Source organism: Rhinoderma darwinii, chromosome 5 (assembly GCF_050947455.1).
Source record: "Rhinoderma darwinii isolate aRhiDar2 chromosome 5, aRhiDar2.hap1, whole genome shotgun sequence".
NCBI classification, from domain to species: Eukaryota; Metazoa; Chordata; class Amphibia; order Anura; family Rhinodermatidae; genus Rhinoderma; species Rhinoderma darwinii.
In genome coordinates this window covers 245,443,881-245,471,449 of record NC_134691.1, presented here as the reverse complement: position 1 = coordinate 245,471,449, position 27,569 = coordinate 245,443,881, and the positions used below count along the sequence as shown (strand labels likewise).

The window sequence follows — 27,569 nt, the reverse complement described above, 5'->3', positions numbered from 1 at the left end:
TCCAGTAGAAAGACAGCAACACTCTGTTTCCAAGTGAGAGATCCAATAGTAAATGGTGCCAGCTGATAGTCCCGATCCAAAGACCATACAGATATCCCAGAAGAAAATCCAGCAGCACTCCGATAATCAAGGTGAAAAAAAGTGAGGTTTATTATGCCAACATGGCAAGTGCACTTGCCATGTTGGCACAATAAACCTCACTTTTTTTCACCTTGATTATCGGAGTGCTGCTGGATTTTCTTCTGGGATATATATATATATATATATATATATATATATAGATAGATAGATAGATAGATAGATAGATAGATAGATAGATAGATATCCATATATAGATAGATATCTATATATTTATACAAAAGAGGGATAAACAAGCAACACCGTTTTCCAAATACGTGCAGTCAGGGTGCAATTTTCCCGTTTGGACACGTGACCAGTGTCCCCAGATACCAAGTCAAATCCTCCAAAATACGAGACAGCACAACTTGATAGTGAAAAAGTGGATTTATTCACCACATGCAACGTTTCAGCCCTACTCCATGGGGCCTTTCTCAAGCAATACTTGAGAAAGGCCCCATGGAGTAGGGCTGAAACGTGGCAGGTGGGAGGTGGGCAAACACTTTTTGATCAAAATGTGCACTAAGAACCTCCGTATTTGTAAGTAGATTTAGCAGTAATGCATATTTATTTATATTTAGTGGTTTAGGTGGCATTAGTTTCGCAGTGTGCTGTCGCCATTTCTTTTTCTGCTGTATATTTGCAGTCACAGGTGTTCTTGTACCTGCATACACGTTTTGTATCATTTTGTTGGAATGTGCTGTTCAAATTTTTGTTGTGTTTATCTGATTTATATATGTGGGGTTAGTGACTGCCTCCATTTTTGTTCTTGCGCTCCTCCCATTCTGCCTTGGCTGATTTTAATTAGTTTAGTGCTGGTTCCTACCATCCCCAGATATATATGTAGGCTTAGTCCCAGTTCTGGGTGTATGTGCCGAGTAGGTCCCCACCTTACAGAAGTCGCCTTGTCGTGGAAGGTGGGCAAACACTTTTTGATCAAAATGTGCACTAAGAACCTCCCTAGTTGTAAGTAGATTCAGCAGTAATGCATATTTATTTATATTTAGTGGCTTAGGTGGCATTAGTGTTCGCAGTGTGCTGTCGCCATTTCTTTTTCTGCTATATCTATATATAGATATACAAAATCCAATACACAGGACAGCACTCCAAGATCAGTGAAAGAAATGCATCTTTAATCACCACATGCAACGTTTCAGCCCAACTCCATGGGGCCTTTCTCAAGCAATACATTTTAGTGTGGAGTGCACATATAAATACGTGATTTACAAAATCATTGTAATGAGGTAGTAAAAATACAATCAAATATAAAATCTTGATTACAGATAAAAATATCTGTAATCAAGATTTTATATTTGATTGTATTTTTATTGCCTCATTACAATGATTTTGTAAATCACGTATTTGCATATAAAGAATATCAACAGCCTAATACTCGCTTACCGTACATGTTTGCAAAAAAGTAATAAGCAGTAAAACTTACAAAAGGTTTTATATATAGGAGATAAAAAGACCCTCAAAAGAGAGTAAAAAGTGCAGTGCAACAATTAGTAATGAGACATGTACCAATAGCAAAAAAAACTAACCAAGGCGCGTTTCGCAGAGAATGCTTTAAATCTATATGCCTTTGCATATTTTTTCTTTTTGGACGTAATAAAAATCTACCTTTTATAGATACTGTATATCTTTTGTCCTGCATGAGTTTTTCTTCTTTGGTGTCTGCTGTTCCAAATGCATTCAGGACTTTTGGCTCATGGGGTCATTAATCACTGTTATTAACAGTATGTTTCCAAAACTATTTAGCACATACCAATGAAGTATTGATAGTATTATTTTCCCTATTGCAAAGACACATACCATTCCTAGCTATATTCTGGTAATCTCTGTGGTTGCAAAGGTTCCAGTCTCTTAATCGTAGATATAATGACTGTGTCCATCCCCTAAAGTAAAGAAACAATATATCACTTAACTGGGTTTAAAATGCCATGAGAAGTGAGGGGCAGTGTCAGTCTTTTGGGGATCCATATCTCGGTTGGAGTGACTGCCCGTATTTTCAGCTGTCCACACAGCCAGGATATCGCCGCTGTACATCAGTAAGGTTTTGTTCTGTTTTCTTTTATCCCTTTTATTTTCATAAACTGTGTGATTGCATTGGAACTGTATGTATATTTTTTATCTTTTAATCTGACATCTATTTTATGTATTGCACTGCACTATTGTGTATTAAATTTGAAATATTTATAAGTCTCTTCCTTGTAGTCTTACAGAACTTAAAGGGAATGTGTTGCCAGAAAAACATGTTTTTTTTTTAAATTAAACATTTAGTGTGTAGGTGATTAAACATTGTTCACATTTTTTTTATTTTTTTCACGAGTCAGGAAATATTATAAATTAGATTCTAATTTATAATATTTCCCATTGCTGGTCACTAGATGGAGCTATTCCCAAAATTGCAGCATTGAAAAACTGGGTAAAAAGCCCTCGCTCTAGTGAGCTCTCAGCATCCCCCCCTCCTTTATCCTGGCTAGTGCCGGGATAAACGAGGGGTTTGAACGGTCTAACCTCCTACACTGTGTGTCGCCATTTTTTGAGCTAACACACAGTGTAGAAGGTTTACATACAGTAGTAAACGTACACAAACACGAACATACATTGAAATCTCTTACCTGCTCCTGCCGCCGCGGCTCCCTCCGGCCCGTCCGCTCCGTCTGCTGCCGCTGGTCCAAGTGCACAAGTCCGGAAGCCGCGACCGGAAGTAGTAATCTTACTGTCCGGCCGCGACTTCCGGTCCACAGGAAAATGGCGCCGGACGGCGCCAATTTCAAATTGGACTGTGTGGGAGCGGCGCATGCGCAGTTCCCACACAGACGGCATACACAGAAGTGGATGGGACGGGACCCGTTCGCAGTCCCTATGGGACTGTGGCTGCCGTATTCCATGTCTGTATGTGTCGTTAATCGACACATACAGAAATGGAACAAAAAATGGCAGCCCCCATAGGGAAGAAAAAGTGTAAAAATAAGAAAAAGTAAAACACAAACACACAAATAAATATGAACGTTTTTAATAAAGCACTAACATCTTTAACATATAAAAAAAAAATTTGTGATGACACTGTTCCTTTAATCTTCCGAAGGTGAGGAACGTTACCTGTATTTTGTGTTCCATTTATATAATCTGGTATTGTAACTGGTGTTAAGGGAATATAGAGACGTAGGCCCCTATTGCCTAGATAAGTATAGGTGGTGGTAGCATACTGTGGTATAAATTATTGGGGTGTTGGAAACCTATGTGAGTAATTTAGCATAATCCTGTCATCTAGAGTAGGTGGGCGTGGATTTATGGGGTAAATTAATAAGCTCAGTAGTGTAATTCACCCCTGTGACGTGACCTGAGATCGGCGATCGTCACATGCCCCATATCTTTCCTCGACAGCCAGTCTCATTTGCGGCGTCACTCTCTGCAATTACATTCAAGTCAGTCCAAGACGGATCCCGCTTAGTGCTGTTTTGGAGCGGCACATCCTGGGCTGGTTTCTTTGCTCTACCTGCTGTATTGTAGTGGTCTGCCGGTGCTGGCTTGATGCAAGTGGTGGATTATTCTGATCTTAGGCCCTGGGCTGTACACAAGTTATGGGCCCACATACCACACGTAAGTATCACCTGCATGTCAAAGTACATCACATGCCACTCTGCAGACTGTCTCTTAGCCTGATCATCTGCTGCCACACTCACACTTCCCCACAGCCCACACCACAGTAATTTACATAGACCAACATTACTAATAATACCACCATACCGTTTCTGAATAATACCCCCACACCATAACCACATAGTGACTGAATAATAACCCCATACTGTTATTGAATAATACGACACCATAACGACAGTGACTGAATAATATCCCAATACTGTTATTGAATAATACCGCCACACCATAACCGCATAGTGACTGAATAATACCCCCATACTGTTACTGAATAATACCATCACACCATAACCAAATAGTGACTGAATAATACCATCATACTGTTACTGAGTAATACCCCAGATGGTAATAATGCCTCCTCTAGGTGCCCCACACAGTAATAGTACATACCCCCTTTTGTTCCCCCTAAAGGGCACACATAGTAAGTGCTACTTTTGTTCCCCTACACAGTAAGGGGCGTTTTACTGACAGCGGAGGGATTTACAGGGGGGAATTATCCCCCCCATAGAGCCCTCACTAGTTACTATACTGCAAGGTTAGGGGGTCTGAGCACCTGAATGACTGCTCTAAAGGGGGGGGCAGAATCCCCCCTATAGAGCCCTCTCTGCAGTAAGTCAGACGCTCAGAACGCCCCCCCCCTCGCACCCGCCTATCCTTCAATTATAGTGACGTAAGGGCTCTATGGGGTGGATTATTCCCCCCCCCATAGAGCCTTTGGCTGTCAGTAAAATGCACAGACCCCCCTTGCAGTATACTCCCGGGTAGGCCCGGCCTTAGGCTAGAGGGCGCCCTGTGCAGCAGAATTGTTTCGGCGCCCTCTCCCATATTACATAGCTTTCACATAAATAATGCCACCATATACTGTTCACATAAATAACACTGTTATATCCTCTACATATACATAATGCTGCCATTTACTTTATACATAAATAACAAGTCTGTAAAATGTATACATATATAATACCGCCATATACAGTACAAATTAATAATACTGTACATATAAATAATACCCCTATGTAATATATAATGCTGCCATATGTTGTACATATATAGTCCAACATATGCTGCAAGGATAATTAATCTAATCACGTTATACTCTACACACATATAACACCGCTATATAATGTACACACATATACCACTAAATTTTGTTTGTATAAAAAATACTGCTATAACTGTACACATATAGTACCATTATATTCACTGCATACCTATTATACTGCTATATACTATACTCACATATAATACCGCTATATACTGCATACACCTACAATATTGCAACATACACTACGCACAATACTGCTACGCAGTCTACACACACACACACACAATGCCAATATATACACTATATACTCTCCACATCAGTTTTCCCACTATTTACACAAAAGCACAGCAAAAACTGTTTCTAAATTAGTGCTGCAAAACTACAATGTGTGAATGTCCTTACAGTATCATATGTACACGAGAATCATATATATCTACATACACAGATTATATATATTTACATACACACACACACACACACACACACACACACACACACACACACACACACACACACACACACACACACACTCATACATACACTTACCTTCTATGTAGGATCTCTAATGCAGACAGTCTCATATATAGACGTGAATCATATATATCCACACAGATACACACACACACACACACACACACACACACACACACACACACACACACACACACACACACACATACATCTACACACTTACCTTCTATCAGGGGCCTAACTAGGAAAGACTGGGCCCCATAGCAAACTTTTGACTGGGGCCCCCCCTCCCCTGGGTGTCACACAACCCCCCCTTGTAGATAGTGCCTTTTTTACAGCCCCCCCTGTAGATAACACCATACAGCCCCCTGTAGATAACGCCATACAGCCCCCCTGTAGATAACGCCATACAGCACCCCCCTGTAGATAACGCCATACAGCCCCCCTGTAGATAACGCCATACAGGCCCCCTGTAGATAACGCCATACAGCCCCCTCTGTAGATAGTGCCATAAAGCCCCCTGTAGATACCGCCATACAGCCCCCCCTGTAGATAACGCCATACAACCCCCTGTAGATAACACCATACAGCCCCCCTGTAGATAACGCCATACAGCCCCCTCTGTAGATAACACCATACAGCCCCCTCTGTAGATAACGCCATACAGCCCCCTCTGTAGATAACGCCATACAGCCCCCTCTGTAGATAACGCATACAGCCCCAATGTAGATAACGCCATACAGCTCCCTCTGTAGATAACGCCATACAGCCCCCTGTAGATAAAGCCATACAGTCCCCCTGTAGATAACGCCATACAGCCCCCTCTGTAGATAATGCCATACAGCCCCCCTGTAGATAACGCCATACAGCCCCCTGTAGATAACGCCATACAGCCCCTTGTAGATAACGACATACAGCCCCCTGTAGATAACGCCATACAGCCCCCTGTAGATAACGCCATACAGCCCCCCTGTAGATAACGCCATACAGCCCCCTCTGTAGCTAACGCCATACAGCCCCCTGTAGATAACGCCATACAGCCCCCTCTGTAGATAACGCCATACAGCCCCCACTGTAGAGAACGCCTTACTGCCCTCCTTGTAGAGAACGCCATACAGACCCCCTGTAGATAACGCCATACAGAGTCCCCCCTGTAGATAACGCCATACAGCCCCCTTTGTAGATATCTACAGAGGGGGCTGTATGGCGTTATCTACAAAGGGGGCTGTATGGCGTTATCTACAGAGGGGGCTGTATGGCATTATCTACAAAGGGGACTGTATGGCGTTCTCTACAGGGGGTGCTGTATGGCGTTATCTACAGAGGCGGCTGTATGGTGCTAACGCCATACAGCCCCCTCTTTAGGTAACGCTATACAGCCCCCCTGTAGGTAACGCTATACAGCCCCCTGTAGGTAACGCTATACAGCCCCCCTGTAGGTAATGCTATACAGCCCCCCTGTAGGTAACGCTATACAGCCCCCCTGTAGGTAACGCTATACAGCCCCCCTGTAGGTAACGCTATACACACCCCCTGTAGGTAACACTATACAGCCCACTGTAGGTAACGCTATACAGCCCCCCCTGTAGGTAACGCTATATAGCCCCCCCTGTAGGTAACGCTATACAGCCCCCCTGTAGGTAACGCCATGCAGCCCCAACCCCCCAAAAAAATCTGACCTACAGTGTGTCCTGCAAAAGACATGTATCCCGTATCCACAGGATAGGGGATACATGTGTGATCGCTGGCAGCGATAGGGAGAATGGGGGACCGAAAGTCCCCCGAAGTTCTCCATGAAAAACCTCTGACTTCCGGCGTCTGCGCAGCTCAATAAAAATGAAAGGAGCGCTGGTCACGCATGCGCACAAGCGCGACCGGTGCTCCATTCATTTCTACGGAGCTGCCGACACAGACCCCGGAAGTCTGAGGTTTGTGATGGAGAACTTCAGGGGATTTTCAGTCCCCCGTTCTCCCTATCAATGCCAGCGATCACACATGTATCCCCTATCCTGTGGATAGGGGATACATGTCTTTTGTTTAATGGCAGAGCGGGGAGATACCTCCCTGCTCTGCCGTAGTGTTCAGTGGCGTCGCGCTGTAGCAGCCATAGCGGCAGCTAGCGGAGCCTCCGGCCATGGTGGGGGCCCGTGCCGGCGGGCATCACGTGCCCCCTCATGCCGCGGGCCCCGTAGCAGCCGCTACGGCTGCTACGGCGGTAGTTACGCCACTGCCTTCTATGTAGAATCTCTCATGCAGTCTCTTGAAGCAGCAAGGGTTTTACAACATGCCCCATCCCAGGACAGTAGATATAACCAGCTGCAGAAGTAGCTGGTCTGTTAGAAGAATAGGGGGACACAGCACACGAGAGGAGGGGGGCACAGGAGAGGGAAGCAAGGGCACACAGGAGAGGGACACAGGAGATGACTAGAAACGGAGCTTCCTCTCTGCAGACGCTGAGGCTGTGAACTCTCCCCTCCCCCTCTACTCTGTCCCGACTGCTTCAGACGAAAGGGAGAGGGAGAGAGGAGGTAGTTTGTATTCACAGCAGTCCACCGCTCACCTCATGCGTCTCGTCACTTGTCATCTTGCTTGAGGAGAGAGTGCTTGACAGCTCCTCCTGCAGACCTGCTCCTCTCTGGCGGCGCGTGCTGTGTACAGCGTTAGAGAGGAGGAGGAGTGTTCTTACAGACGTGCCCATCATGCGGCACATCTGCTAAGTAAAATAAGGCATGCCCCCTCCCCCAGGTCCAGTCCGTCCCTGGCTCAAAATGCCGCCCCCCACTTTCGGCTGTCGGCTCACCTCGCCTCATGGTAGGTGTGGCACTGATTTGCCCCCACCAATGCTTGACACTTTGAGGTGACTATTAGGGTATGTTCACACACAGAGTCAAAAACGTCTCAAAATACAGAGCTGTTTTCAAGAGAAAACAGCTCCTGATTTTCAGACGTTTTTTGTTCTGCTCGCGATTTTTGCTGCGTTTTTTACGGCCGTTTTTGGAGCTTTTTTCAATAGAGTCTATGAAAAACAGCTCCAAAAACGTCCCAAGAATTGTCCTGCACTTCTTTTTCGTGGCCGTTTTTTTACGCGTAAAAAAACTACGTGAAAAAAGCTCAGTCAGAACAGAACGCCGTTTTTCGGGCGTTTACGGCCGTGTGAACATACCCTTAGTGTGTGTGCACCTACAAGATGTACTCTATTAGGGGATTTTGCAGATGCCCTTATTTATAAGGGACACTTTAGAATGATAGATTGTTGAATTGCTCATTTTTTTCTTTTATCAGGGCACTTTAAATATTTATAGATAAGTTATAGTCCAATACCTTACCCGATTGTTGAGTTCTGAAATCCCGTGTACATAGAAAATTGAGGCCAGTCAAGTTCATTGGAAATTGCAAGCGCCATGTTTGAAAATGAGTTCTAAACAATAAAAAGACTTTGTTTAACTGATACTGAATATAATATGTATCATTATGTATCAAATCACAGCTCTACTGGTTTCAGTGGGTTTGTAGCCTATTGTCTTTTGTTTGTGCTGTAACACTTGTAAGTTGTGTGAAAAATGAATGACATTATTTACAAAGCCTGATATTGAACAACAAGCCTTCACTCAGCAAGGACCTGTAGAATCTGTAATTCAGTCACTGAAACTTCTGTTCGAGAAACCAGTCCTTGTGGTTGGAGTTCTAACATTTGACATCTAGTGTTAGTTTTAGCTACACTGAACAACTGAAACTCTGTGTATTATCGCTGGTAATGGATTACTCTTTAAGGCCCCATGCACACGAACGTATCTCTGCAGCCGCAATTGACCGGCAAAACTGCGGTTGAATTGCGGCCCCATTCATTTCAATGGGCCCATGCACACGACCGTGGTTTCCACGGTCCGTGCATTGCCCAGGAGCCTGGACCGCAAAAATACCGGGATCATAGAAATTAATGCACGCGGCCATGAGCACGGCCCACGGGCGGCCGTGGGTGACACTCCGTGGCCGCCTGAGCCGCAATTCACGGCCCGTGCACATCACTACGGTCGTGTGCATGAGGCCTAAGGGTTTGTCTCACGAAGACAATCTCTTTGATATTCTCTATTAGAACATACGGACATCATAGAGGGGTACCCTGCTTGGGACCCCCCTATGAGCCAGAGCAGTGTCTCCCCTTCTGGATGGCCATTCATTTCAATGGCTGTTTTGCAATACTGCATTTCTCCAATGCCTGACCAGGGTAATGCAGTATGAAGAAGGCTCTATTTTTAACTTGCTATGGGACAAATTCTCATGCACTCAAGGTGCTTTGAATAAAAGGCAATATACAGTGAAGGAAATAAGTATTTGATCCCTTGCTGATTTTGTAAGTTTGCCCACTCTCAAAGACATGAACAGTCTAGAATTTTTAGGCTAGGTTAATTTTACCAGTGAGAGATAGATTATATTTAAAAAAAAAACAGAAAATCACATAGTCAAAATGATATATATTTATTTGCATTGTGCACAAAGAAATAAGTATTTGATCCCCTACCAACCATTAAGAGTTCAGCCTCCTCCAGACCAGTTACATGCTCCAAATCAACTTGGTGCCTGCATTAAAGACAGCTGTCTTAAATGATCACCTGTATAAAAGATTCCTGTCCACAGACTCAATAAATCAGTCTGACTCTAACCTCTACAACATGGGCAAGACCAAAGAGCTTTCTAAGGATGTCAGGGACAAGATCATAGACCTTCACAAGGCTGGAATGGGCTACAAAACCAAAAGCTATGATTAGGGACCCTAGCGGTCTGAAACGCGTAAGCGTGGTCCCGGGATTGTTGTTTTATCCCTTTTTTTAATATGACCTAATAAAAATTGAATTTTTTATCATTCGAGTGCTGGATCTACCTTTCCTACACATGGTTTTTCCGATCGCAGGGAAAAAAAGCCTCCGCTTTCTATTGAAATCATTGAGAAGCATTTTCTGAAGTTTTTTGGCGCATTTTCCGATGTGGTTTCCGCGTCAAAAGATGTGTTAAAAAACTCTGTGTGAACTATAAACTTGCACTAAACTTACACTTGAACTAAAAAAGAAGCGACATGCTCTATCTTCGGGCGTTTACAAAAAGCGCCGCGAAAAACATGGCAAACGGCATGCAGGCAGATCAAAATCTGCCTCAAAATTCCAAACGAAATTTTGAGGCTGAATTACGTCTGAAAATAGCGCCTCAATAGCGCTGACAAACATCTGCCCATTGAAAGCAATGGGCAGACGTTTGTCTGTTCACACGAGGCGTATATTTACGCGCCGCTGTCAAATGACGGCGCGTAAATAGACGCCCGCGTAGAAGAAGTGACCTGTCACTTCTTTGGCCGTAATTGGAGCCGCTATTCATTGACTCCAATGAATAGCAGCGCTAATTACGGCCGTAATTGACGCGGCGTTCAAGCGCCTGCACATGCCGGTACGGCTGAAATTACGGGGATGTTTTCAGGCTGAAACATCCCCGTAATTTCAGCCGTTACGGACCCCCGCCGTGTGAACATACCCTAACAGTTTTGATAGATGAGGACCATTACGTGTATATACAGCTTATAACATCTATCTATTTATTGTACAGGGCTCTATCACCGACGCAGCATAGATAAAAATATACATACCTTAGACATGTTCATAGGTATCATCCACTCTGGGGGTATGTGGAAGTGGGCAGCAGCAGAGTCTCCTAATATTATCATTCCTTTTGAATCAGTACCTGCAAAATACAATCAAAGGATCAGGTTTAGTAAGACTGGCGTTTCATACACCAGTCTTAGATTGAAGCCCGCAAAAGTAAGATGCAACAAAATTATTAAGAGGCGCACGACTCTTAATAAATGTGTTGTATCTTTGGCAGTCCATGCACCACAGAGTAAAATCTATAACAGATTTCCGCTATACTTTATGCCAGTTAAACTGTAAAAAGTCACAAATTATTTTGCAAATATAGTCATAATTTTGAACGCCAGAAAATGGACATAAAGCCATTCTTAAATTCCCCCTTTGGTTATACAAAACAGTCTATTGAGTTAGGGTATGTTCACATGCTGAGTCAAAAACAGCCTCTAATTTTCAGCCATTTTTGAAGCTGAAAACGTTTGTTTTTTTTTGGTGGCGTTTTTTCTAGACGTTTTTGGAGCAGTATTCCATTGGCACAATGAAAAACAGCTCCAAAAACAGCTCAAAAAGTGACATTCTCCTTTTTAGGCTGGGTTCACACGAGCACATTAACGTCCCTAATGGACGGACGTATTTCAGGCGGAAGTCCCGGACTGAACACAGTGCAGGGAGCCGGGCTCCTAGCATCATAGTTATGTACAATGCTAGGAGTCCCTGTCTCGCTGCCGGGACAACTGTCCTGTACTGTAATCATGTTTTCAGTATGGGACAGTAGTTCCACGGAGAGGCAGGGACTCCTAGCATCGTACATAACTACGATGCTAGGAGCCCGGCTCCCTGCACTGTGTTCGGTCCGGGACTTCCGCCCGAAATACGTCCGTCCATTACGGACGTTAATGTGCTCGTGTGAACCCAGCTTTACAGGGCATTGTTTTTACTCTGCGTTTTTTAAAACAGCAACATAAAAAAAAACGCCCCGTCTGAACAAAACACAGTTTTTCCCATTGAATTCAATGGGCAGATGTTTGTGGGCTTTCAGCTACCGTTTTTTCAGCCGTATTTCGGAGAGTGTGAACGTACCCTAATTGTGCTAAGAGCAAACACTTGAGATTTTGACAAATGAGAAAAGCCACTAACCCTGACCACATAACAGTATACATGTTTTTATCTGATTCTTCTTCTCTCATCACGCTATCATGGGGCACCATTTTCTAATTTCTGTCTATCACATAGGAAGTTGTTGACAGGTGGGAAAAGAAGACATCAGACCACATAGAAGGAAAGATTTGAGTGCAAAACAAACAACATCATGCTACAATTACAATATTTAAGATGTATATATATCTTTTTTGTTTTTTATTTATCCCTCCTATATTTGAAGAATAAGGGGGCTTTACAATAACATGTTTGTAATGCCCTACTTACAGCATCGACTGAACTGAGCTCCCTGGGTTTTCCCCCGCTACACGTATGACACGCCTGCAGCAGGGAAAGTCTCTTCGTATGTTGCATAGACAATCAGGGAGTGGGCCTATGTACGAACTTGAGTACCGCTGCAATGTTTACATGCAGCAGTGCTCAGTTTAGTGGGCAGGAAAGCATTTTTTTTACAAGGCAAAATAAATATATATATATATATATATATATATATATATATATATATATCCCGAGAACCCCTTTAAAATCACAACCAGATCGTAATATCACTTGCTGGCTGTATCCTGCTCTGCTACCCTATATTGCTGTTAATTTTTGGGGTACTCATTGAGCTCTCTAGGGGGGTTGAATTGATCACTGTATTGCAGGATTAAGTGAGTACTGTATGTTGCCAATAATTGAGAATTAAATCGTAAGCTTGACTACCATATTGGGGCATTTAATGAGAATTGTACAGTGGTATTAACCACATCACAGTGTAACATGGTGTCAGCCAACAGTTTTGCACAAAATCGAAACTGACCATTGTCCTGGGGGCTACTTGGTTCAAATTCCTTTACCTAGAAGTGTGCTAGTTTTAGGTACATTACTATGGCATGGACAAAGTGTAGAAAATGTATGATATTTTGATGTATGATATATACAAAAAATATTTGATGTCCACATTTATGACGTGTGTGGATATTTTGGTATGCTGAAAACAACCAGAAGAAAGAAGTGTCAGTTTAACATTTCTACCACGACTTAGAAGAAGTTGAAGAGTTATAAAAAGTTTTACATTAACAACAAACATGGTATATGCTTATAAGTGTTTGCTATGTGGCTGTATCACCAAAAAAAAGTTAGAACAAACAAAAGTATACGTGAGGTAGCTTGCTGCATAAATATATAAAACATAAGGAAAATTATTTATATTGAAGTTCTTTGCTGCTCAGTGGAGTGCTTTTTTTTTAGCAATAAATTGGAGACAGTGGCGTAGCTATAGGGGTCGCAACTGCGACCGGGGTAGCTATGGGGGGCATTATACTGCATGGGGGATTATACTGTATGTGGCAGCTATGGAGGGCATTATACTGTATGGGGGGCATTCTACTGTATGGGGGGCATTCTACTTTATGGGGGCATTATACTTTATGGAGCAGCTATGGGGGCATTATACTGTATGGGGGCATTATACTGCATGGAGCAGCTATGGGGGCATTGCACTGTATGGAGCAGCTATGGGGGGCATTATACTGCATGGGGCAGCTAGGGGGCATTATACTGTATGTGGCAGCTATGGGTGGCAATATACTGTGGTGGCAGCTTTAAGGGCAATATACTGTGGGGGCAGCTATGGGGGCATTATACTGTGTGGGGGCAGCTATGGGGAGCAATATAGTGTAGTGGTCAGCTATGGGGGCATTATACTGTGTGGGGGGCAGCTATGGGTGGCATTATACTGTGTGGTGGCATTATACTGTGGGGGCAGCTATGGGGGGTATTATACTGTGGGGGCATTCATGGGGTCTGTCGGGCAAGGCAGCTGGGCATAGACGTGCGCAAGGGTCTGGTGGTGTTGGGGAGGGGTAGGGGGGCCCAAGCTGAATTCTTGCACCAGGGCCCATGAGCCTTTAGCTACGTCCCTGGTTGGAGAACACATAATAGTCTTTTATATATTAAGATAACCAAGGACACAATAAGGGTATGTGCACACAATGACAGGCTTTTACGTGTGAAAAGACAGACTGTTTTCAGGAGAAAATAGCTGCCTCGTTTCAGACGTAAAAGCTCCTCCTCGCATTATGCGAGGCGTCTGTGACGCTCGTAAATCTTGAGCTGCTCTTCATTGACTTCAATGAAGAACGGCTCAAATTACGTTGCAAAGAAGTGTCCTGCACTTCTTTGCCGAGGCAGTCAATTTACGCATCGTCGTTTGACAGCTGTCAAACGACGACGCGTAAATGACAGGTCGTCTGCACAGTACATCGGCAAACCCATTCAAATGAATGGGCAGATGTTTGCCGACGTATTGTAGCCCTATTTTCAGACGTAAAACGAGGCAAAATAGGTCGTGTGAACCCAGCCTAAGCCCTATACCATAGAAAGACAATTCCCATTAACTGAATGTAATATATATGGTTTAGTAAAATTATATCACAATGTCTTGCAATATATATTAGAAGATACCAGCACTAGCATTTGCTGATAAAATAATATATCAAATATATAAAACAAAATATAACAACCTTCACAGAATTTTTTCTCATATGGAAGTCCATCTTTCCGGTCAAATCCCTTTGAGATAAAAAGATTAAAAAAATTGTGATACTGTCGTTTCCTTGGGTTCCGCAATATAGAAATGACAATATGGTCAGACTTTTTTCACTTTTTTTTGCCCTTTGTATTTTAGTAAAATATAATCTGGTGTTCACTTTTTCTGTTAACCAAATAATAGGAAATATTTTTTATTTTACAAGGAAATACCCAATAGAAATTAATTGTAAAAATTCAGGACCAAGTAGCACATAGACTAATCTATCTTCTGCAAGCTGGTTTATTAGTTATCCCAAAGTTAACCCCTTAATAACCAGGCCATTTTGCACTTTAATGACCAAGGATTATTTTTGTTTTTTCACGGTCGCATTCCAAAAGTCGTAACTTTTTTTTTATTCTGTCGACATAGCCGTATAAGGGCTTGTTTTTTGCGGGACGAATTTTATTTTGTAATTGCACCATATTTAGATGCTTATAATATATCGATTAACTTTTATTAACTTTATTTTATGAGAGAATTGAAAATAAGCAGCTATTCCAGCATTGATTTTCACGTTATAAATTTATGCCGTTTACTATGCAGCGTAAATAACATATTAACTTTAATCTATGGGTTGGCAAGATTACGGGGATATCAAATATGTATAGGTTTTATATGTTTTCTTACGTTTGCACAATAGAAACCCTTTTAGAAAAAAATTACTTGTTTTTGCATTGCATTCCAAGAGCCATAACTTTTTTATTTTTCTGTCAATGTGGCTGTATGTGGGTTTGATTTTTTCGGGCCAAGGTGTAGTTTATATTAGTACTATTTTGAGGTACATAGGACTAATAGATTAACTTTTATTTAATTTTTTATGGGGGATTGGGAGAAAAGAGAGAATTTAGCCTTTTTTTTTTTTGCGTTTTTTTTTGGGACGCCGTTCATCCGGCAGTTTAATTAATGTGTTCATTTTATTGTTCAAGTCGTTATGATTGCGGGGACTTCACTATGCGATCTGCTGATCGCATATATAATGCTTTGGTACACCTAGTATACCAAAGCATTATTGCCTGTCAGTGTAAAACTGACAGGCAATCTATTAGACCATGCCTCCTCTGCTGAAGGCAGACCTGGGAGCCTTTGTTAGGCCCCCGGCTGCCATGGAAACCCGACGGCGCCCCGCGATTTCTTTGTGGTGGCGACGATGGGGTGACAGAGGGAGCTCCCTCCCTCTGTCAAACACATTAGACGTCGCTGTCTCTGTTGACAGCGGCATTTAATGGGTTAAACTGCCGGAATCGGAGCGTGCTTCGTTTCTGGCAGTTGCAGCAGGAGCCAGGCTGTGTATAACAGCCTTGCTCCTGCCGCTGATTGCGTGTGTACACTGGAAGTACCCACGCGAACTAGCAGCTGCAGATGACGGATATATCCGTCCTTCGGCGTTAAGAAGTTAAGACGAAAACTAAAGTGAATCTCCACCTTTTATCACCATGTAATTTTTAGTTCCAAAATTCTGTAAGCTCCAAATCCCCTGTTTACAAATACATTTAGGATAAAACATCCTGGCTGCCTGCAGCCAGCTCTAGAGGGAGCCTAGGAGTTTACTACATACTGCATACTGTGTTATTATTGAGTTCAATGTACTACAGTATGCAGTTCGCTCCAATTCTCCCTCTAGTGGTGGTTGCAGCTATCCAGCATGTTATATTTTAAAACTATGTCTATGTAGGGGATTTGAAGCTATGTATAAGAAAACACTATGAGGGCTTATTCAGACGAACGGGATATACGTCCGTGCAACGCGCGTGATTTTCACGCACCTATATTAGTCTATGGGGCCGTGCAGACATGTGCGTGTTTTTTACGCAGCGTTAGTCCGCTGCGTAAAAGTCACGACATGTTCATTCTTTGAGCGTTTTTCGCGCATCACGAAGCCATTTAAATGAATGGGTACGTGAAAACCACGCATGCCACACGGAAGCACTTCCGTGCGAACTGCGTGATTCGCGCAACAGCTGTGAAAAGGATGAATGAAAACAGAAAAGCACCACGTGCTTTTCTGTTTACAAACATCCAAATGGAGTGTCATAATGATGAATCCAGCCTAAGGCTGTAAAGATGATGATGCTTGAACTTGGTTGAGGTACACAAGGCACCAGCAAGTGCGTATTTATAATAATGACACTGAGCAAGGCCTAGAACAGCAATTATGCAAGGTCAGTATTCTCCTCATTGCATTTATCGGATTTCTATAAATGATGCATTATTAAAACATTAATGAGCATATTTAGTCAATTGCTAAGTTAGGTCTGGGCCATTTCACTATATTTATGCAGGAAGGACAAAATGGAAGAGATTCAATAGTCAAGGTTGGTCATGTTCATAAAAGGGATACAGTGATACAGCGAACCATAGTACCGGAATTTGGAAATACTGATATATAAGCCAAAGAGATGGAGAGAGATTTTAACTTGAGCTTATCTTGGATACCAGGACTGCAAATACAACTAGGACAATATATCTAACATAAGTAAGGAGCAAGTTGATAATGATTAGAAAACAATCACAATGTATGTAATCTTAAAAATTTAAAGGATCTGCCAGGCACAGCTTCGGGGTTAACGCCCATAGATAATTAGTCTGCACCTGCTTCTATGTCTGTGAGACTGACTCCATCTTCCACCACTCAGGGTGGCAGGCTTAGGAGTGGGAGAACCTATCACAGCCTGGCCAGACAGAGCTAGCTCCCGCCCTCTGTCTATTTATACCTGCCTTTCCTGTTCCTCCTTTGCTTGTGATTCTTCTCGTTTGGTTTCCTGGCCCTGCTGCAGCTTCTTGTACCATTGTCCTTGCTTCATATTGACCCCGGCTTGCTGACTACTCTCCTGCTCTGCGTTTGGTACCTCGTACACTCCTGGTTTGACTCGGCTTGTTTACTACTCTTCTGCTCTGCGTTTGGCACCTCGTACTCTCCTGGTTTGACTCGGCTTGTTCACTTCTCTTGTTGCTCACGGTTTTGCCGTGGGCAACTGCCCCTTTCTCCCCCTAGCTCTGTGTTCCCTTGTCTGTTTGTCTGTCGTGCACTTATTGAGCGTAGGGACCGTCGCCCAGTTGTACCCTGTCGTCTAGGGCGGGTCGTTGCAAGTAGGAAGGGACTGAGTGGTGGGTAGATTAGGGCTCACTTGTCTGTCTCCCCACCCCCATCATTACATAATCACAAGCCAATACCTAGTCTACCCTGGTCCCTGACACCACTATGACCCCCTTGAGACCCTGGCTCAGCAAATGCAGGGTCTCTCCCTACAGGTCCAGGCCCTGGCTCAGAGGGTCAACCAGCCTGATGCTACCATGGTAGTACCCCTCACCTCACCTCTTGAACCCCACCTCAAGTTGCCCGACCGGTTCTCAGGGGACCAGAAGACTTTTCTCTCCTTTCGGGAGAGTTGTAGGCTCTATTTTCGTTTAAAGCCCCACTCCTCAGGTTCTGAGAGCCAGCGGGTGGGTATAATTATGTCCCGGCTCCAGGAAGGGCCCCAAGAATGGGCCTTCTCCTTGGCTCCTGACGCCCCTGAACTTTCCTCCGTTGATCTTTTCTTTTCTGCTCTCGGACTCATCTATGACGAGACTGACAAGACTGCTTTTGCCGAGAGTCAGCTGGTGACCTAACGTCAGGGTAAGAGACCTGTTGAGGAGTATTGCTCTGACTTTAGGAAGCGGTGCGTAGCTTCTCGGTGGAATGACCCTGCCTTAAGGTGCCAGTTTAGGTTGGGTCTGTCGAACGCCCTGAAAGATCTGCTAGTTAGTTATCCCTCTTCTGACTCCCTAGACCAGGTTATGGCTTTAGCGGTACGACTTGACCGACGTCTCAGGGAACAACGACTTGAACGTCTTGATGTTTTCTCCTCTGACTCCCCCATGATGCCTCCCGAGGTTCCGTTGCTTCGTTCCTCCCCGGAAGACTCAGAGGTACCTATGCAACTCGGGGCCTCCGTGTCCCCCCAACAACGTAGAGATTTCCGCAGGTAGAATGGTCTCTGCTTCTACTGTGGGGATGACAAGCATCAAGTGAACAACTGTCCTAAGCGTAAGAATGCAGCCGGAGAACTTCCGCGCCTAAGTGATTATCGGGGAGGTCACTTGGGCGCACAGGTATTTTCCGTAAATATGAAACGTAATAAAATCTTGCTTCCCTTTCAGGTCTCTTTTGGTGGTAGGTCTGCTACCGGCAGTGCCTTCGTGGATTCAGGGTCTTCTGCTAATATCATGTCTGTGGAATTTGCTATGTTTCTAGCTATGCCTTTAATTGATTTGCCTAAACCTGTCCCGGTAGTGGGTATCGACTCCACTCCTCTTGCTAATGGTTATTTTACACAGCATACCCCTGTTTTTGAACTCCTTGTTGGCTCCATGCATTTGGAGCAGTGCTCTGTACTGTTAATGCAGGGATTATCATCCGATTTGGTTTTAGGCCTTCCCTGGTTGGAGTTGCATAATCCCACGTTTGACTGGAATTCTGGGGACCTTACCAAGTGGGGTAATGAATGCTTGATGTCATGTTTTTCTGTTAATTCTATTTCTCCCCATGAGGTGGTGAACACGCTACCTGAGTTTGTTCAGGACTTTGCCGATGTTTTCTCTAAGGAGGCCTCCGAAGTGTTACCTTCTCATAGAGAATATGATTGCGCAATCAATTTGGTACCAGGAGCTAAGCTCCCTAAGGGTAGAATATTTAATCTCTCTTGTCCCGAACGTGAAGCCATGAGAGAGTATATCCAGGAATGCATGGCCAAGGGTTACATTTGCCACTCTACTTCTCCGGTAGGTGCTGGCTTCTTCTTCATAGGGAAGAAGGATGGTGGTCTTAGGCCATGCATTGACTACCGAAGCTTGAATAAGGTCACTGTAAGGAACCAGTATCCCCTTCCTCTGATTCCTGATCTCTTTAATCAGGTTCAGGGGGCCCAATGGTTCTCTAAGTTTGATCTACGAGGGGCGTATAACCTTATCCGCATCAAAGAGAGGGATGAGTGGAAGACTGCGTTTAACATGCCCGAAGGTCATTTAGAATACCTCGTCATGCCCTTTGGGTTGTGTAATTCTCCCGCGGTCTTCCAGAATTTCATAAATTAGATTTTAAGAGACTACCTGGGGTTATTTCATGTAGTGTACCTTGATGACGTACTTGTGTTTTCCAAGGACTGGTCCTCCCACATTGAGCATGTCAGGAAGGTGCTCCAGGTCCTTCGAGAAAACAAACTGTTTGCTAAGACCGAAAAATGTGTGTTTGGGGTGCAGGAGATACCATTTTTGGGTCAAATCCTCACTCCTCATGAATTCTGCATGGACCCCGCCAAGGTCCAGGCTGTGGCGGAATGGGTCCAACCTGCCTCCCTGAAGGCGTTACAGTGTTTCTTGGGGTTCGCTAATTATTACAGGAGATTTATTGCTAACTTCTCGGTCATCGCTAAGCCTCTTACGGACCTCACTCGCAAAGGTGCTGATCTCCTCCACTGGCCTCCTGAGGCTGTCCAGGCTTCTCAAGGAAGTTTTCACCCACTGAGAGTAACTATGATATTGGCAACCGCGAAATCTTAGCCGTTAAATGGGCATTTGAAGAGTGGTGCCACTTCCTGGAGGGGGCTAGGCACCAGGTACGGTCCTTACCGACTACAAGAATCTGGTTTTCCTAGAATCTGCCCGGAGGCTAAACCCGAGACAAGCTCGTTGGGCGTTATTTTTTACCAGATTCAACTTTGTGGTTACCTATAGGGCTGGGTCTAAAAATGTTAAGGCTGATGCACTGTCACGTAGCTTCATGGCCAGCCCTCCTTCGGAGGAAGATCCTGCTTGTATTTTTCCTCCAGGTATAATCATTTCCGCTATTGATTCTGATTTAGTCTCTGAAATTGCGGCTGATGAAGGTTCAGCTCCCGGGAGCCTTCCTGAGAACAAGCTGTTTGTTCCCCTGCAATTCCGGCTAAGGGTACTTAGGGAAAATCATGACTCTGGCCATCCAAGCATCCTGGGTACCAAGCACCTCATTGCCAGAAACTATTGGTGGCCTGGGTTGCCTAAAGACATTAAGGCCTACGTCGCCGCTTGTGAAGTTTGTGCTAGGTCCAAGACTCCCAGGTCCCCGACCAGCAGGCTTACAATGTTCTTTGCCCATTCCCCAGAGACCTTGGACCCATATCTCCATGGATTTTATCACCGATTTGCCTCCATCTCAAGGCAAGTCGGTGGTGTGGGTTGTAGTAGACCGCTTCAGTAAGATGTGCCACTTTGTGCCCCTCAAAAAACTACCCAATGCTAAGGCGTTAGCTACCTTGTTTGTCAAACACATCCTGCGTCTCCATGGGGTCCCTGTCAATATTGTTTCTGATAGAGGGGTACAATTTGTTTCATTGTTTTGGAGAGCCTTCTGTAAAAAGTTGGAGATTGATCTGTCCTTCTCCTCTGCCTTCCATCCTGAAACTAATGGCCAAACTGAGAGGACTAATCAGTCTCTAGAACAATATTTAAGGTGTTTTATCTCTGACTGTCAATATGATTGGGTCTTTCATTCCCCTCACCGAATTTTCCCTTAATAACCGGGTCAGTAACTCGTCAGGGGTCTCCCCCTTTTTCTGTAATTTTGGGTTTAATCCACGGTTCTCTTCCGTTTCACCTGGTAGTTCCAACAATCCTGAGGTAGAGGTCGTTCATCAAGAACTGTGCACAGTCTGGGCTCAGGTTCAGAAGAACCTAGAGGCGTCCCAGAGCATACAAAAAACTCAGGCAGATAGAAAACGTTCTGCTAACCCCTTGTTTATGGTCGGGGATCTGGTGTGGCTATCGTCTAAAAATTTGCGCCTTAAGTTCCCGTCCAAGAAGTTTGCTCCCCGGTTTATAGGGCCGTACAAGGTCATTGAAGTCCTCAATCCTGTCTACTTCCGACTGGAGTTGCCCCCATCTTTTCGAGTACACGACGTGTTCCATGCCTCCCTCCTTAAACGCTGCTCCCCATCCTTGGCTCCCTTGAGGAAACCTCCGGTCCCTGTTCTCACCCCTGAGGGGGCAGAATTCGAGGTGGCCAAGATTGTGGACAGCAGGATGGTCCAAGGCTCCCTCCAGTACCTGGTCCATTGGAGAGGATACGGGCCTGAGGAGAGGACTTGGGTACCCGCTCGGGATGTTCACGCTGGGATATTGGTCAGGAGGTTTCACATTCGTTTCCCCAGTAAACCAGGTCCACTTAGAAAGGGTCCGGTGGCCCCTCATAAAAGGGGGGGGGGTACTGTAAAGGATCTGCCAGGCACAGCTTCGGGGTTAACGCCCATAGATAATTAGTCTGCACCTGCTTCTATGTCTGTGAGACTGACTCCATCTTCCACCACTCAGGGTGGCAGGCCTAGGAGTGGGAGAACCTATCACAACCTGGCCAGACGTAGCTAGCTCCCGCCGCCTAGGGCGGGTCGTTGCAAATAGGCAGGGACTGAGTGGTGGGTAGATTAGGGCTCACTTGTCTGTCTCCCCACCCCCGTCATTACAAAAAATGTATCAGGATGCTAAGGTGAATGAGGATATCCACTTAATCATACAAAAGCATATTCATTTTATATAGTATCTTGATCAGGATAAGTCTCAACTACTTACATCCATAATATTGTAAAAATGTTATACACGCACCCATATTCCATTGCAATTTGAATCCTCTATCGTATCCCAGTCTTTTGGGCTAAAGGAAATGATGAAAAATGTATTTATTAATAATTTTTACAACTCCTGCGTTGCTCTGCTTATCTGAGACATTACAGATACTGACAACAGTGCTATTTCTTTCATTGTCACTGCTGAATTCGAGTCCATTTCTAAAATCAATGTCTTCCGATATGATTAGCATAATAAACTTATGACATCTGACCATCTGTTGCTTAGCTGAATTGCCCCTGGCTTGTCATTCAATTCATGTATTGTAACAAAAGATAAAAGCATTTATACAAAACATTACAATTATTTTGATGCTGAATAAACTCAAAGCAGATGCGTAATAGCAGAAATCATTGTGTGAAAAACTACGCAACACATTAGCATCATGGAGAGAGGCAATTTTCATCAATTTTCTTAACCGCGCATTAGACTACCTACTGTAGTTATGACAGAAGTCATCCTGATAGGTAATTCACAAACATGAAAAACACGTGGCAATGCACAAGTTCCATTTACCAATACCTCAAAGAACATTTACACCTAAAATTAAAATGATAATAAAACATTTATATGCTTTTTTTGTTATTATACCCTCATTCTATGTTTTTGGTCTTGTACTCTGCATTATAAGTTTCTTAAATTTATCTTAACGAGGTTGTCTGCTTTAGAAATATATTTTTGTTAAAAAGCTTCCCTAATGTTAAACTGATCACAGGGTGTCCCACTGCTGAGATCCCCAGGGATCAGCTGTAATCGGTGAGGGAACCTGGCAGCAAATTAAGTATCTATATAAAAAAAATCACATTGATCATTGGAGCAGTCACTATGGACTGATGCTTCCTATTATATGCAGCTTGCCTGACAGCTTACCTGTGTAGGCTGGGATAGGATGATCAGAGGGTGGGGGTAGATAAGGCTCTGTCACTCCCCTCTCACTGCCTGGTCTATGGGGAATTGGGCTGTACTCACATTCTGGAGACTCACATTCTGGAGACTGTATTAGTCTATGACATTTCTCCATTAATTAACTCCCATTCATTGCAGCTGCCATAAAGCATACACGGTGTGTGTGTGTGTGTGTGTGTGTGTATGTATGTATATATGTATGTATGTATGTATGTATATATATATATATATATGTATATATATATATGTATGTATATATGTATGTATGTATGTATATATATATATGTATGTATGTATGTATGTAAGTATGTATGTATGTATGTATATATATATATATATATATATATATATATATATGTATGTATATATATATGTATATATATATATATGTATGTATATATATATGTATGTATATATATGCATGTGTATATATATATATGTATATATATGTATGTATATATATGTATGTATGTATACATATATGTATGTATATATATGTATATATATATGTGTATATATATATATGTATGTATATATATATGTATGTATATATATATATATGTATGTATAATATGTATGTATGTATGTATGTATATATGATATAAAGAAAAACAGATGTGGTTTTTACAAACCATACCTAAAGAACCCAAAATTGCAATATAATATAGCACGGTGCCATTCCTGATATGAATTAAATAGAAAAGAAAAAAGAAAAAAGAGATTCAGAAATGTAAATAGGCACTCTTGGGCTCAATAAAATTGAATAATTATTTTATTTCTTGACTCCAGATAATACCGGAAAGAGTAAATTTATACATATACAAAAAACAATTTAAAAAGAGAAATCTCCTGGCCAGGGAAAGAACATACGAGTATTATTCAAAACACAAGTAATATAACCTAATAATTGTGTGACATAATGTATGTGTTTCAAACCATTTTACAAAAGAGTTTCCAATAGGAAAACCGCCATAATATGTTCACACCTGCGGTTTCCAAACATATATTCAATGTGTATCAGAAATACCAAGAAACCTATTTAGAACAATGGTTAATCATATAACATGTAATAAGCCTTCAGAATATAGGTAATATTACAAGAAAAATATAAAGTATGATATATATATGTACCACACATTTACAAGACGATTTCTTGAAAAACCGCTAGACTGTATTCACATTTGCGGTTTCCAACCATATATGTATTAGGTATAATAATGTTGCCAAAGGACCTTTTGACAGTAACTATTGATGTTATAATATACAATAGACCCTTCGAGACAAGATTGATATTACCAAATGGATATATAACATGATGTATATGTTATACAATTATACAATTGAATTTCAAAATGGAAAACCGCTGGACTGTATTCACACCTGCGGTTTCCAACCATATATGTATTATGTATCCAAATATTGCCCAAGGGCCTGTTCGAGGTTACTGTTAGTGATATTAATAAGGAAGATATTTTCTACCTACGTATGTAATATGATTTGGCTCTCAACAATAAAAATGGCCTCATTAATTGAATAAATGTGGTTATAAGCACGCTTTTTTCACTCTCATCGAGTAGATGGATAATTCCAATTCAAAGCTGATCACAATAGGAAGTCTCTTTCCCAGACCCACGAGTCTGTATGTAGCTCTCAGGCAGTTGAGTGTTCGAAGAAAAAAACTTTTTGATATTATAAGCTTTTCAATGGATTTTTACCTTCACCTCCGACATCCAATAAGTGCCAGGAAGACCATGCAAGGAGATAATTTACTCCGATGTAGAAAGTATAGTAGATCTCCTCAGGAGGAAAATTCACCTGTATGGTCACACAATTGATTTAAAAACAGCCACGACTCCACAATTACTTCTCTTGGCGCCTTCCTCTATAGATCCATGCTGGTAACAATCATTGTACTCACTGGGATAGAAGCCCAGAAATGCAGGATCATGCACTGAAATTTCAGACGAAAAGAAGGCACTCCAAGAGGAACAGACCAAGCCGGGCAGAATCGCACGCCGGCAGCCGAATAGGTAATGGTTCCAACGTATGTTCCTTTCCACAGAAGGTCTTCAAAACTGGACAGGTATTCTCTGGGCAGGGTTAGGACGTCACTACCCGCCCCATTGATTAACACAGCTGACGCGTTTCATCCCTGAACGGGATTTCTTCAGAGCAGTTTGACAATTACTACCAATCACACTATATTTATATAGTGTCCCAACTTCATTCATTGGTTCCATAATCAAAAACATAATGTTTCACATAAAGATCTTGTGGATATTATATATTTAACTCTTGCATGAAATGCCGCCATGATGTATATCTCTCAATTTAAATAACAGACAAAAGAATTTATATATTCAAACCAGCAATTAGAATATCCAAAAAATCAAAATACATAGAAAATATTTAATATTTATCCGGAGGAGGGTAATCAGTGATGTGTCTCTACTTGGTCAAAAATGAGATCAATCGTTAAATTTAAATACCATTACTGCCTAGATTTTATTAATAAAATTAAATCTTCCGCTAATACGGTTAGCCATTACTGTACAGACTTTACGATGGATTTATGGAGGAAAATATTTTTTCTTCATCAAAAGGAGATCCCCCATTGTAACGAAAGATGAAACCTGTTCAGTTCTTTCAGCACATGTATGTATATGAACTATATTCAACAATACAAGAAAGTATATGAGATACAGATGATACCTTAGGGGAGGCAGGGACGGAGAACTATTACCAGTTAAGGCATCAGTACCCGGGTCCCCACCGCCCCCAAAGCAGAATCAATCCCAATACAATAAATCTAAGTGTGTAAATTTAACTATTGAATTACATCACATTGAATATATGCATAAAAAGAGCTATGATGACTAACAGGAGCCATCCCACCCATTTGAGATTTTTTATCCAATAGATTGATCATTTTATATTGGGAATAATGTTACCCACAATCATACCAATAAAGGAAGATTATAATTGAATAAAAGATATATAAGTTATCCAGATGAAGAGGCAATTTAGGGTTAAACTTTCAGATTTCAATAACGGGACCAGAGATTTTTATATTAAATTCAAAAAGATTTTTTTCCAAGAATTTCACAAACAATTATCCTAGATCATCCTCCAAAGGTAACATAGAGAGGATTCCTTTCTTTTAATCCAACATTTTTTTATATCAAAGATAATATATATATAGAACCAACTGATTCCAAAGTACTAAAAATTGGGGAAGATATGGAGCAATCTTTCAGACCCCAACCGTTTAAAGGAACATGTTAAATTTAATTTCATTATTCAATCCCCAAGGATTCAAAGTTTTTAATGTATAAATCCACATAGTTTCCTTCTGAAGGAGTATTCGATTGAGATCACCTCCCCTTCTATCTTGAGATAATTGATAAATCCCCATAAATTTTAAGCCAGTTGGAGATTGAGCATGGTACGTTTTAAAATGTGCAGCTAGAGGATTAGCCATTTCACCCTTGTTGATATCTCTAATATGTTCACTGATGCGAACATGTAGTTCACGTTTCGTTTTCCCAATATATTGTTTCCCACATGGGCAAGTAATAGAGTAAACGACCATGGTTGAGCGACAATTAATAAAGTTATAAACTTTAAATTCCCTTTTATGTTCACTATCCAGAAATTTGTCTGATTTTAAGACATACTTACAGCATTTACAAGAGCCACACATGAACATTCCTTTGGGACGTTTCTGTAACCATTTCTCATTATTTGGGGTCCTTCTCTTAAACTCAGAACTCACCAGCAAATTCCTCAAAGTAGGGGCCTTTCTTGGAACCATACTCGGTATGTTCCCTACTATTGAATTAATTCTTTTATCCAAAGTCAAGTGTGGCCAGTTTTTAATCATCAGATTCCGGAGTATGTTCCAATGGGACCCATACCTTGAAATGAATCTAACTCTATCATCACTATTATCCTTTTTGACTCTTTTAAGAATTTCCTCTCTATTATGCATAGATGCTCTATTGTATCCTTTCTTGATCATTTTCTTGGAATAACCCCTATCTTCAAAGCGAGATGATAAATCTTGCGCTTCGCTTTTAAAGTCCCTGAAATCCGTACAATTACGACGAATTCGAAGGAATTCACTAATCGGAATCCCCTTAATTTGAGATGGAAAATGATGGCTGGTTGCTGCCAAGAGGGTATTACCAGATGTCGGTTTCCGATATGTGGTCGTTTTTAATTTATTTCCTTCTCTATGGATATTAAGATCTAAAAAGCTAATATGATCTTTGTTATGAGAGAAAGTCAGAAGAATATTAAGTTCATTGGAGTTTAAATCACCAATAAAACTTTCAAGTGAGTCCAAGGGTCCCTTCCAGCACAGGAG

The 27,569-nt window shown here is 42.2% G+C and overlaps 1 protein-coding gene across 1 annotated transcript in view; it reads right to left on the bottom strand.

Annotated features, from left to right (window-relative positions):
• Positions 1-27,569, bottom strand: part of AOAH (acyloxyacyl hydrolase) — a 277,584-nt gene that overhangs the window by 72,969 nt on the left and 177,046 nt on the right. The window contains exons 9-13 of the mRNA XM_075828561.1: positions 22,274-22,322; positions 14,595-14,643; positions 10,932-11,026; positions 8,626-8,717; positions 1,933-2,015 (exon numbers count right to left, since the gene is read on the bottom strand). Coding sequence (XP_075684676.1) covers positions 1,933-2,015; positions 8,626-8,717; positions 10,932-11,026; positions 14,595-14,643; positions 22,274-22,322 — 368 coding nt within the window. The remainder of the gene's footprint in view (positions 1-1,932; positions 2,016-8,625; positions 8,718-10,931; positions 11,027-14,594; positions 14,644-22,273; positions 22,323-27,569) is intronic.